The sequence below is a fragment of the Pithys albifrons genome, chromosome 11 (assembly GCF_047495875.1).
Source record: "Pithys albifrons albifrons isolate INPA30051 chromosome 11, PitAlb_v1, whole genome shotgun sequence".
Classification (NCBI taxonomy): Eukaryota; Metazoa; Chordata; class Aves; order Passeriformes; family Thamnophilidae; genus Pithys; species Pithys albifrons.
The window spans coordinates 9,663,081-9,676,352 of record NC_092468.1 but is presented as its reverse complement, the minus strand read 5'-3'; the positions used below and the strand labels follow the sequence as shown (position 1 = coordinate 9,676,352).

The following is a 13,272-nucleotide window of genomic DNA, read 5'->3' as shown; positions in this document are numbered from 1 at the left end:
TATGTAGAAGGGAGGATATGTTGCTCTTATAAAAGTATTGTCATAGCCCAGGTGACTATCACATAGTTTTAACACAAATACAAGAGTGACCAACTCATTTTATGAAGAATCACAAAACAGAAAGGTTCAAGTTAGTGAGTTAGGGTTTTTTTTATTTCTCTTTTCAAAGACAAAGTGAAAACAACACTAGAGTACAGTAGGAACATGGTTGTCAGGGGTATCTGTGGACCTGATCCTGCCAGGTGCGGAGTGAGTCAGTTCTAATGCCATAATACTATGTTCATTCTTGGAGAATATTGGGTTATACTGTCTAATGGTCACACTTTACTCTGCATCCTATAAGATAATGAGGGCTACTGTTAGGTGAGAAGGTAGATACTGGATCCATGTGAAATGTGTTTGCTGGCTTTGGTTGTGCTGAACTGCTCAGCTCAGTGTGAGGAGGGAGACAACTACCTATAAGTATGCACCCACTTCCTTGCCATCTATTCCGTACTCTAAACCAAATAAAAATGTCATAGAAGGCTGTGAATACACAGAAGATGACTTCTTAAAATAATTTGTGGGTATTTTACACAAGACTTAAAAAGGAGATTTGTTAACCAGTGCTGAGTAATTTAGAAAGCACCACCATTAAGTTTTCAGCCCGTCTCTGGTTTGTTCCAGCAGCCTCATAATCCCTCCGTCTCTCTGAGACAGAGGCCACTGTGCAAGCAATGACTCCCATGGGCACTTCAGAAGAGGCTGGTAGTGAAGACAAGGAACACTCATGGTAGAAGGAGTCCTGTGCCTTTATTGCTTTTTCTTTTACTTTATCTGTGTGTAGCTTTTGGTAGTTAGATACCTTTGTTGTATCCTTTAATCCACTCTATTTGTCTGCTGGAGTCTTATCTTTCACATGTGAGACTGTCTTTCCTGTTGCCACCTCAGACTCCTTTCAATGCTGCTGCTCCTTTCTCTACTGTAGATCTCTGTCCTTTTCCTGACATGCCTCCTTTTCCCTATGGTCTTGAGCAGCAACTTCTACTGTTAGGTTTTAGGCTTGATCCCTCTCTTTCTTCCTTTCCATCACATGGGCTGGTGCAAATTTTCAGGTGGAGTGTGGGGAGAAAATAATTCAATACAGAAGTAAATTCTTCAGCATACTGTACAAATACCAGGCTGCAATTTACACTGTGTTTGAAGAATCACTGGAAATTCTGACGTTGTGTCATTTCTTTTGTAGTTGTGTCCCTTAGCAATAACTGTACATATTTCATGTATCTTGTTGCCTTTCAAAATGTCATGTTGGGTTTAACTGCATTGATAAAAGTTCTGCATCAAGTAAATTGCACAGTTATTCTGGTCTATTTGACAGCATAGCCAAGCCCTTCAGTACAGTTTTTGTTTAGGTCTGTTTTCCTTATTAAAGGGAGACTGATGTATTAAGAACAATTTCCAAAGTTGAATGCAAAACCAGCAGGAAGTTTTTTAGATAACAAAAACTACAAGATAAGGAGATGACTGAGCAAATTCAGTGTGAAAGGAAAATTGAGACTGGTGAAAAATGATAGTCCTGTTAATACATTCCTGAGTGTTGTTAAGAGGTTAAAGATCAATCCGTAAGGGCAGAACAAGAAGCAGGGGGCTTGTGCTGCAACAATAGGGAATAAAAGGAGCAGGGCAAATTTACAATGGAAGTCTTAGGTAATGAAAGAGGATGCAAACAAAAAATGTATAATCAATGTCTGTGGAGGAAGTCAGGCCTAAACTACATAGTGTCTAGGCAGTAACTACCTAATTGTGCTTCCTAGAGAGCAGATGAGAATCAGTAAAACATGTCAAATTGCTTTCAGCCCCCTCCTTCATCTTGTATGATGCAGTGCATTTGATTTAAAAGGTAAATTGTGCTTCAAAATTTGGAAACATATGACTGTGGCTTTCCTTGAAGAACTGTGCATCCAGCTATAAAAGAGAAGAATATGTTCTCTAGCACAAAGACCTCCATGAGATCTTTATTAGTTCTCCAGCCTTCTTGAGTCTAAACATTTGTAGTAATTCTATTGTTGTTGTTTGTGTTTCTTCTCTTTAGGCTTGTAAATACTACAGTTCCCAGTGGCATGTTGTGAACTACAAATATGAACAGTATTCAGAAGACTTTCGACACTTACCACAGTAAGATCTAGCATAAGTTCTTCCTTTTTTTGGTTTGCTTTTTTTTTTACCTTCAGGTTTGTGTCATTTGCTAAGCTTTGCCCGTATTTGCACTTTTCTTTGTCTCAGAAGCTTTGTTTGTTTTACTGTGTTTTTAATGCCTTGCATTTTTAAAAAGGGGAAGAAAAGGTCCTTCAGAAAAGTTCAAGACTCTGCAGAATTCACTAGTATCAACAAACCCTTTTAGTGCTGATTCAAATCCTTCGAAGTGTATTTGTGTATTCAAAGCACAGTTGATACGGAAAGGTGGCTTTGTGTTTTACTCAATAATGCATAAATGTCACTCACCTTTAACTGGGATTAATTCTCCTTTTAGTTACCCTGTGTAACAGAGAGTAGGATTGCAGTGCTTTATAGATCTGGGTGCAGTGTGTGCAGCCCTGATGGTACAAGGCTGCAGAGCTGTGCAGGTGGCAGGGTAAGTGGGCATCCCTCCTGTGCTTGGAGGCAGAACATTAAAATCAGTGTAATATTGTTGGGAGGAGCAGAAACAAATTCCTTGATATGAGTGAAAAGAAATTAGGAATTTGGTGTTCATTTCTATATGTGTCTGTTTCTGCCCGTACTCCTGTTTCTGGCAGGTTTGTATCCTGTGCCCTCAGCACAGTTTCAGTTAGTAGTTAACAAAATCACTAATTACTGAAATGAGCTGTTTTACTGCCTCCTTTCCTGCAGTTTGAGTCATTAAAATTATGATACTGGATGAAAAATTGTTTTACATGCACATAAGACAGGAATGGGTGCTCAAGGCTTGGGTTAGATGGAAACTAGTACTTGCTGTATTGCTTCAGGAACTTAAAAACTGATTCTTTTGGCTCCTTTTGATGCTGTATTCAGAGGGTTTTGTGCTGCAAGCCTTCCCTCAGAGCTGCATTTGCTCTGGTGTATTAGTGTTTTTATGAGTAGTGGACATGGTAGCACAGAAAGCCATTAAGAGCAGTTTTGCTTAGCAGAGATTATAAACATGCAATTTCTTAAGTACCTAGTGTGCTGATTGTTTTAGAAAATTAATGCATTTAGTGCTCAAGGAAAATGTTTGCAGCACAGCAGTTTTCCACTTAACCTTAAACATCTAGACTCTTATGAAATATGCATTTGACAGATGTGGTTGCATTACTCTGCACAAAAGTAGGTTTTAGCTGATTACATACGTCCTCTTCTGCAAAGGTTATTTTAATATGGTGCTTAACATGATTTACTTTCATGTGTTCATTCTCCAGGTAAACTATGGTGTCTCACATCCCACTTCATGAACAGAGGATTATAATGAAACAATATCTTGTTGTGTCTTGTATCACAACACAGCGTTCAGAAATGGTGTGGATACTGCACTGGTGGATATTTCAGACACAAAGTTATAGCAGCTGTGTCTACATTCTGTTTGCTGAAAGCTTCCATGGCTTTTGAGCTTAACCTACCTTAAACAGAGCTGATTTGAGGTTCTACTCATTTCATACCATTTCCAGCCTCTTCAGCCTTGATTTGCACATGTTATGAAGTTTGGTGTTCTAGACTAAATCTTCTCAGGAAAATCAGCGTGGCTTGATACGTCCTTGTTGTTGAATTGTATCTCACTGTTCATAGCTCTGGACGCCCAGTTTTCACAGTGTTTTGTTTGATTTGTGCCAAACTGCTGCCATACTGTCAGAAAACTGAGCATATTCTTCCATCAGTTCCTTCATAGGAAGTCATATTGGGGAACACTGGATAAGTGTTCGGTGTTTAGCTTTGCATCATGGGAAAAGAACATCATTTGCAGTACCAGATCAAACTGTGGCAAAAGTAATTCCGTTCACTGAGGGTGTACTGGACTTTCCTGTGGACTTTTCCATTTGCAGTGTACAAACTGGGACTCAGCAGCCTTCAGCAATGCTGAAAGGCTTCATACTTGGCTGTATTAGAGGCCAGGCTGTTTTTTTTCACACAGTCATGCAACATGTCAAGTAATGGCATAGCAGATTTTTATCAAAGTTATTCTCTCTGAATACTGACACTTTGTGATTGGAAAGTAGTTGCAATGTGATGCTGACTACCTGAGGCAGGCAGTGAAGTACTCACTGTGTCCGTGGTGCCATTCCACTGAAGTGGTGCTGTGGCACTGAGGAAGAGCGCAACTCTATGTGCATGACAAGACCAAAATATTTAGCAATTGTTTCAGTTTTTCTCTGAGTGTGTTCCTCCTTGGAGGCTTTTCTCAGGTCTTTCTACCCCTTAAATTCCTCTCTGTGAAATCTCACTACCTCTTTTTACATGATATTTTATGCTTTGCACTGGTGTGTTTTTGCTTCTTGAGCAAGTGGAAGGGTAGAGGAAGAATAGGGGTTTCTTAGTGTGTACTGTGGTGACAGTTTGTCTGGGAACAGAAATAGTCATTAGCAAAATTTTTGCTGGTGTCCATAGAAAACCTGGAGCATTTGGTAGATATTTCAGGTCTGGTGCATTGGAATTCTGCATCTTCATATGGGTCTGAAGAGGCAATAGGCAGGGAAAAAGAAGGTATACCAAACAGGATTGTGTCCTTACCACACTTTTTCTGCCTGCCCTAGAAAGATGAGAAGCATATCCAAAAGGATTCCCATCCAAGGAAGGGGAAAAATCCTTCTATGAAGAATGACACAGAGGTCTGAGTGGATGAAGGTTTTATGGGTGGTCAGGGAGATCTGACACTTAAAGCAGCAGTGGTCTGTCCTTTTCTAAGTCTTTTATAGCTCTGCTGAGGGGATAGAAGGATTTCCTTGTTTGAGGAACTCAAAAAGTACCCAGGCTTGTGGAAGGGCTGTGGTTCCATGGGATGGGCTCACTGTCTGCATGTGGAGCAGCAGAGAGGGGCAGTTACTGTATGATGTAGTAAGGGCTCAGCACCCCACTAATCCAGCAGATATCTAACTCCTCCTTCCCTTCCCCAACAGCATCAAGGGGATCAGAGCTGGGGATATGTTTTTGCAGTCCTTTTTTTTAAAGAACTGACAAACTTGTCCTGACACTGGTACAAGTATTGGGCCTGTGTGTGCAGTAGATTTACCTGTGCAAGTGGTCAGTCTGCCTACACACCAACCCTAGAGCATTGCATGCACTTGAGCTCTGAATAATGACTAAGACAATAGATTTTTCTTTTTCCTAAAAATGTGAAGGCTTGGATGGTGTTTTTTAGTAAAAGGTGAGATTTGGCTTGAGATTTTTGGTTTGGAGTTCTTTCAGATGGGAGGGAGTGTTTCTGTAAGAATTTTGAACAGTAGTCATTGGTTGCATTGAAAAACCTTGCTATGGATTTCCATCACAAATATAGTGAATATTAACACTTTTACAGATGTAAAAGATGCCAATAGATTGTTACTGTTCCTTTTTTAATATTGATCGGTTTTTTATATTGAATTGCAAAACTGGAACAAACTAAAGAGAAAATAAAACGCTCAGGTGTTCTGTGTTTGCTTTTGTGCTTGTGGTGGGGAAGGCACATGATAATGCTGCCTTTGAAATGAGGAAAGTGAAGAGGACATAGATCTTGCTCATTACTCTGATCTTCCTAATCTGTAACTTAAGTATACATGAATTAATTAAAAGAAAAAAGGGTCCAAGTTACCACCTTTTTTTTAAATTACCTGTTCTGAAAAAGTCAGTCTTCCCGATAAATGATGGCTTTTAGCATGATAACTTCTGTAGGTTTTCATATGGTAACTGAAGTTTTCCAAGATGAGATCTGTAATCTCCAGGAATTTGAAAACAGTGTTGAAATTTCTCAGGCCACAGAAAAATCTATTTTTTTCTACTTTTAAAAGTACCTTTCAATTTTTATCATGTGTATTTGGCTGTTACTTAAAGTTTAATTCTCCAGCACAGGAAGTACTCTGGGCTTAAGTACAATTACTCATGTGCTTACAATTAAGTAAGTGCTTAAGTTCTTTGTTTTTTCATATTCAATTTTGGTTTTGAGTCTACAATACAGTGATTTTAAATGGCCTCACATCAAAAGGACATCTCTGTATTTTTAAAAATTACTTTAAGACTGTGCTCGTCCTATTGAACAGTAAAAAATATCTTGAAAATATGAAGCAATGTAGAAGTTGTAAGATGAGAGTTCCAATGTTCTTGGTTGGAAAAATCTGTTGAAGACTTCAGTCTCATTCATTTGACAGCCTTAAATGGGATATCTTTGGAAGTTGTTTTAGGTTTGTTATCCAGTGTGGTGAAAAACCAGAGAAGAGAACAAGAACTGGGATTTCATCATTTGTATAGAACGGTTGCAACTTTATGTTTTTGAAAAAAAGAAAATTATAGATGTGACTTAAGAAAGAGGCTGTACTGTAGTGATTTTTAAAGGAGACAATGGGATCACAACAGTAGGGGTGTACTGACATTGCCGTTGGGGCTCAGGATGGTTATCTCCCTGAAATAGCTGGTACATGATTGTTTTTAATAAATAAATAAAATGTTTCCTCTCCTCCCAGAAGTGAATGTAGACCAGAGAAACTGCCATCACATTCCTTTGAAATCGATCATGAAGATGTGGATAAGGATGAAGTATGTATTCTGTTTTTTGTGGTTTTGTTGTTTGTTTGTTTTCCCCTGGGAAAGAGTTATTTATTGTTTTAATTTCAAATAAATAATGACAAATGAGGGTCATTATCTCCTATAAAATATTTCATATTTTAAATAGCTCTGAAATTAGTGGAACAGCTTTGTCTCTTGTGTCATCCTGTGAATGGGAGGTATATTAATAACATCTTATTTTAAAAGGAATGAGAGGGTGATTATTTGTTGTCAAGCATATACTCACACATTATAATTTTCTTTCATCTTAGAATTCAGAAAGCGAGTCCATGCAAAATTAATCATGTCTTTCATACAGGATACAACATCCCACTCATCTTCAAAAGGTGGTGGCGGTGGTGGAGGAGGAGGAGGAGGATTAGCAGCAGGAGTTTACAAGTCTGGATGGCTTTATAAAGGGAATTTCAACAGCACTGTAAACAATAGCATTACTGTTCGGGTAAGGAAGCAGCATGATTCTTTCCTTATTCCATTTGGATTTATATCCCTCACAGAGGCACACTTGTTTGCCATTGTCATTTAGCTGTTTATATCTCATGTTTAATTACATTATTTTATATGATAGTAAAGTAATATTGTGGTGTCTGCAAAATTGTGCAGTCAGGAGTTGCCTATTATTTAAACCATGTGAATGAAGTATCAGTGAAAATAATTTGCTGCACAATAATTTTCATTATTCTTTTTTTCCCACCACTTCAGTCATTCAAAAAGCGCTATTTCCAGCTGACACAGTTGTCAGATAACTCATATATTATGAATTTTTATAAAGATGAAAAAATATCGAAGGAGCCAAAGGGATGTATTTTTTTGGATTCTTGTACAGGAGTTGTGCAGGTAAGTTCCAGTTTGTTTCTTTGTATGTTTTGGGTTTTGGATGCATTTAAAAAGGCAAGTAGAAGAACACTTGCATTAATGAAATAGTGCTCTCATTAGCAGTTTCGGGAAATGAGATCGCAGTTGCTTTTGCTCTTTAATTTGATGCAAGTGCCCAGACTGACACATTACAAAACCACAGCTGAATTATGGTAGCAGATCATGCATACATTCTTTGTCCATGGCACACATGAGAGAGAATACTGTGAAATGTTTCTTTTCACTGAAATTATTTTCCCCGATGTCAGATTTTTGTCTCATGTTTACTAAGAACATTCTTGCCTGTTGTGGGGTAAAGAGATTCAGGTTACAAAGCATTGGCTGTTGAGCAAGGGGTAAATTAATCTTGTATCCTGAGTCTCTTTGAAGATCATCACTTTTAGAGGTGACAGAGGTAGGACAGGACTTTCTTGTTTGTTGTGACTTGGAAAAATGAATAGCCAGAAAATGTATAACACAACCTTATTTTTTTTTACTTTTGCTGTGCCTAAGATTGAGTTCTTAGCTTTTTCTCCCCCTTCTTGTTCTGCCTTTCCTCTAACTCTAGTAACATATCTCTATTTTTCTTTTTTATTATTATTTTAAACAAGGTGTTATCTTGAGTCGTATATGACTATTGATTGATCTAGTCCAGTGTGTCACTGAACAAGGAAATTCCTTTTTTTTTGACTATACTTTGTTCTTTACTGCTTAACCCGTAAATATTGGTAACAGTGCTAGTGCAGGCTAATCTGAGGGTTGCTTTGAAAGAAACCTTTCAGGTAATGCAAGGGAAGACCTCTGATAAACACAAGGATTTGTTGGTTGTGAAGTCTCTCCTTCACCCCTACACCACTCTGGAGCAAGAAAAATAATCAGTCAGTAATTCACTCTGGGAACAAATATTTGCTAACAGTATCCAGCTCTGTAGGCAATGACTGTTCCCCCTGTCTCATTCAAAAGGGTCTTTCATTTTTCAAACAGCTGTAGAACAGGACAGAGATAAATATGCAGGATGGTGATACTTGCTCTTATCAGTCTGTTGGCTTGAAAGACCCTTATAGGGAGCTTGGAAATTTAGCAGAAGCCATAGAGGACATTCCTATACAGAAATTCTGCCTAGAAATTACTGCTTGCTCCTGCTTGCTGGCAGCAAGTGCTTTCTTCTAAGGGAGCCTCTCAGCCAGAGCTCTCCTTCAGCCCTGAACATCTCTGTAGTGTGGTTTTACCTGCAGATTTAATGCTGTCCCTTTCTGCTGTGTTGTAGTGTCTCGAGTCCAAGATTTCTGGCCTTTTTGAATAACCTCTGACAAAAAAGAAACCTTTGAAATTCTCCTTCTTCTGAACTTTTGACAGCTGCCTTGTAAATCTACATTCTTCCTCCAAATTATCCCAAACTTGTTGGACTGTATGTTCTCTTGTCCACCTCCAGACACACATTTCCATGGTTGTTCTTTGATTGATATTTAATATAGGATGCACAAAGGTATGAGCTATTTTCACTAGCAGGAAGTTAAAGTCTAAGCCAAGGGAGTACTAGGGCAAGTATCATCAGCTCTCAAAGTCTGTGATGAATTTAGATTTGAAGGGCTGAAAAACAAAACCTGGCTTAGAGAATCCTTAAACAGGGACACATATAATAAACACATATAATGTGGAGAAAGAGTTAGGTAAAACTGAATACTTAGTGAAAAAATGTGATATGAATGTTCTAATTTAGTGAGTTTTAATAGCACTATAAATCATTTAACTCTCTATGAATGAATTTAAGCTTCTGTTTGATAGAGATTGAATATCAAAATTGTAGTAAACATCCTGGAGAAATTGTCTCCAGATAAAATACAAAATGCTCCCAAAACCAATTCTGTTATTTTGGAAGAATGACCCTGCAGGCATTAGACTTAGCCTGATGTTTCATTTATAGCTCATTCATAACTTCTTTTTGAATCTTGTATTATTTCCTTCTGGAAAATATTTTCAAACTAAAAATTCAGTGTTGAAGATTACTGATCAACCTCAAGGTCCTCATACCATATGGAAGGAATTACAGAGGAGCAAACTGAAAAATGGTACTTTTTTTCCTGTTAGCTGATCAGGAAGAAAATAGTTGGCCTTAGATTTGAAACAAAGGCTTTGCTGTAGATCTCATCTGCTTACCAGAAGTCTGAAGTGCAGATGGCAAAGTGGATATTGAAGTTTTCCTGCCCTGATGTTCTTAAGATTCAGCACATGAGATGTATTTCTGTATTAGATAATGTCTGACTTAAAGATCTTGGCCATGTCTATAAGGGGAAGCATATAATAAGACAATAAGGGTATTCATTTTAAATGCTCTTTGTACTTTCTGAAGATAAATTGAAACATAGCATTTTTCTTTATAGATTGCACATGAACTGGTGTACATAATTCACTTTAAAAATAATCTGTCTTTAAAAGTTGGTCACTCCTAAGATTCTTGGCATAGTTTTGTTCAACTTCTAGCTCTTTGTCAAGGCCTTATGTTATAAAATGTTATGTATATAGCAGGTTTTCATGAAATTTTAGTTCTTATATTACATTAGTTTGAATGTTGGATTGGAGGATTAAAGTGATTTCAGGATCAAGAAAAATATTGAACACCCAAGAACCAATTGCTACAAAACCTAACGCTATTTTTACTCTATGTTTAATGAGCTAAAATTTATATCCCATAAAGAATATTCACCTTCATAAAGTACTTGAGAGGAAAACTATTTCCTATTAAGAGAATTTCCAGTAACAGGACTAAAACATAACACACAGATACACACACAATCCCAAGTCAGTTTGAAAAGCCAAGATCTATCTGACTGTTGACCCAAGTAGCTCCAGGAGAAGTAGTTCAGTCTTAACTGATTCCTGATCTGGGTCATGATGCGTAATGTAAGAACTGGAGCAAGTGATTAGCAACAGATTGGGTAGGAATCTTCTAAATCATCTCTGCTGCTGGAAAAAACTATTCATGGAACTTGATTCTCAGTGTCTTGAGTTTTCAGTCTCCTCTGCTAATTGGTATCAGATTTTTCCTCCTAAATAAAAGGATCACTATCATCTGACTATCTGGTTTAGAAACTTCCTAGTACCTTGTTGACACAGGACCATACTGAAAAATAGTTATAATGTGCAGGACTACAGGAGATCACTGTCATGTTATTTGAGACTGTTAATGAATTAAAACAAAGCTGAGTGAAATGGCCAGTTATGGAGTGGATTAATTTTTTTCATTTGTCAGCATCACTCCAAAGTTAGATCTGTCAGCAAAGTGATGGCAATTTTCTGGAATAATGAAATAAAAATGGTGGCAGTGATGTCCATAGTCAGTGGTTTTAGAAATTCGATGAAGTGTTAATGGGTAGGATGTGTCGCTGTTCTTTCAGATTTAAGCAAGGAAAAAAGTGCAACTGCTTCTTTAAGACTAAGAGATATATGCCTCACTAATTTGATAAATGACAAGAATGAAGTCCGTTGTATTGGATCACATCACTATGTTTAATTTTATTGAGCTGTTTCAGTACCTAAGTACTTGTTAATTCTTATGACAGAAATTAATCTACTGTAGGTAAAATGTGGTGATACAGAATGGAGCTTCAAACTCAATCTATTCCCAGTGGCATTTGTTCTTGTTCTGTACTTGAAAAGGATAGCATGACAATGACTGACCAGCACCCTACCTCACCTTTTGCCTTTTGTGAACAATTGTTGAGATCCCCTGAGTTGTGTTTAAAATCCTTCCAAAACAAAGGTAAACATGGGAAGTACCCATTGTAATGTTTTCATGTGCAGGAATTAGTCTTCTTACAATCATCTGGAAAGTCATGTTCCCACTGAGCAAATGATTCCACTTGGGAGGTATTCCCTTCTGTAGTACTGACCAGTCTTTGCTTTCTGTGGGTAAATAGAAGATGTGTGTTTGGCCCTCGAGTATCTTCAATGCACAACAACCCAAGAAAAAATTGACATAAACTTGCATTAATATCACACCATTTGGATTTTCTTTAAAGAACTGAAGTTTGCTTGAATGTTATTTTTAAGCAGTGACCATAAGTCCATCTTAAGGATGCCTTTTTAGTACCGTTTTATATTAGTTCTAGTGTTTATTTTTTCTTTTCCTCTTGTTCCAACAGAATAACAGGCTTAGGAAACATGCCTTTGAGTTGAAAATGAATGACCTCACATATTTTGTGCTGGCAGCTGAAAATGAGCAGGATATGGATGACTGGATATTCACTCTCAACAAAATCCTGCAAATAAATCCAGAGGGAACTGTTCAGGAGAGGAAAAGTGCAGATCTCACTGATCTGAAACTTGGTAAGAGTAAATAGTCTCTTGCATTGTTGGGGGTTTCTTAATCAAATGCAAAAAATTGAACTTTAGATATCAGTATTGAATCATTTTAACTGCCCGAGTCTGTAATGGATTCTGTACCTGCTGCTTCGTCAGAAATCAATAGCAGTCTTGGCAATCCCCTGAACAATGTCAGCTAACTCCCCACAGATCATTTTCAGAAGGCTGGGGGGAAGGTAAAGCTGCTCCCCACAAAGTCAGCAAGAGCAACGTGGCTCTGTTTTGCATATGCAGCTCTTTTTCAAATTTAGTCCTTTCTGTCAATGTTCTTGTGAGTACTTTATGTTTTACTGTCCTAGAAGTCTGAAGATTTTAGAGTTTTTTTGCTGGAGAGTGATTAGATCAGTTCTTTTTCAAGCATTTTGTTTTCTTTAAAAATCTGAAGTATTAAAAAAAAAAGTCCCAGCTGTGGTATATTGCTCTTTCCCTGAAAGCTTATTGACTTTTCATTTCTTACTTTTTAGAGTTAGCATATTAATATGCTTTTGCTGTGGAAGAAAGGATTGGATGCTCTTATACTGCACTCTGCATGTGGCAGTAACTCATTCCTCCACATAATAAATCCTTGCTCAGTTTGGCTGAACCCCAGCTGAAATTCTAAGACACAAAACACTTGAAACCTTAATACAGATTTGAACTGCATGTGCTCTGAGCTGAGTCAAAATTCTGAGTTCGTATGCATCTGAATCTTAGGGGAGTTCAGAGCTAATTGAAGTCCTTAGCCTGATGTTTATAATAAGTTCTGATTTTGGAAGGACAGGATGCTCTTTATATAGCCAAAGACATTTTTATGACTTGGAGGCACAAGAGACTTGCACTTTAGAATCAGAGAAGTACGTTTGAAAATCCCACCCACAAGGGATAGTAATGAAACAGGAAGAAATATGTGCATAAAAGGTCAAAAACATAGGCTAACAGAAAACAGAAGTCTCTACTGGTACAAAAACCCTGGTAACAAGCAACAGGAATGTGCTATGGAGTTATCTTGTCAAAAGGCATGATGCTTTCTTGGCAGAAGAGCCCTAAATGACTGCAATGACTTATTTCACATGCAGCTGAATTACCTAGTGAGGCACAGGGCTTGCTGTATAGTGCTGTTCTCTGGATCCATGGATTTGTGGCTCATGGAGTCCAGACTGCATCCCTCCCCTTCCCAAAGCGCAGGTAGGGTCCCACCTGCCTCACTGAGCATTCCCTTTACTGGGAATCCAAAATTTTTTGTTTTATGTAAACCCTTGGTATTGCATTGGCCTCTTGCTTGGAAGCTTAAACATGGACTAAGTTACAGGAAGCAGCAATGGGAAATGAGGTTGAAGA

The 13,272-nt window shown here is 37.8% G+C and overlaps 1 protein-coding gene across 6 annotated transcripts in view; it reads left to right on the top strand.

The window, feature by feature from the left end:
- The window catches only part of DOCK10 (dedicator of cytokinesis 10), a 120,037-nt gene that overhangs the window by 42,390 nt on the left and 64,375 nt on the right, over positions 1 to 13,272 (top strand). For all 6 annotated transcript variants that reach the window (XM_071566073.1, XM_071566072.1, XM_071566071.1 and 3 more), the window contains exons 4-8: positions 2,072 to 2,154; positions 6,639 to 6,711; positions 7,040 to 7,180; positions 7,441 to 7,575; positions 11,736 to 11,919. In XM_071566073.1, coding sequence (XP_071422174.1) covers positions 2,072 to 2,154; positions 6,639 to 6,711; positions 7,040 to 7,180; positions 7,441 to 7,575; positions 11,736 to 11,919 — 616 coding nt within the window. The remainder of the gene's footprint in view (positions 1 to 2,071; positions 2,155 to 6,638; positions 6,712 to 7,039; positions 7,181 to 7,440; positions 7,576 to 11,735; positions 11,920 to 13,272) is intronic.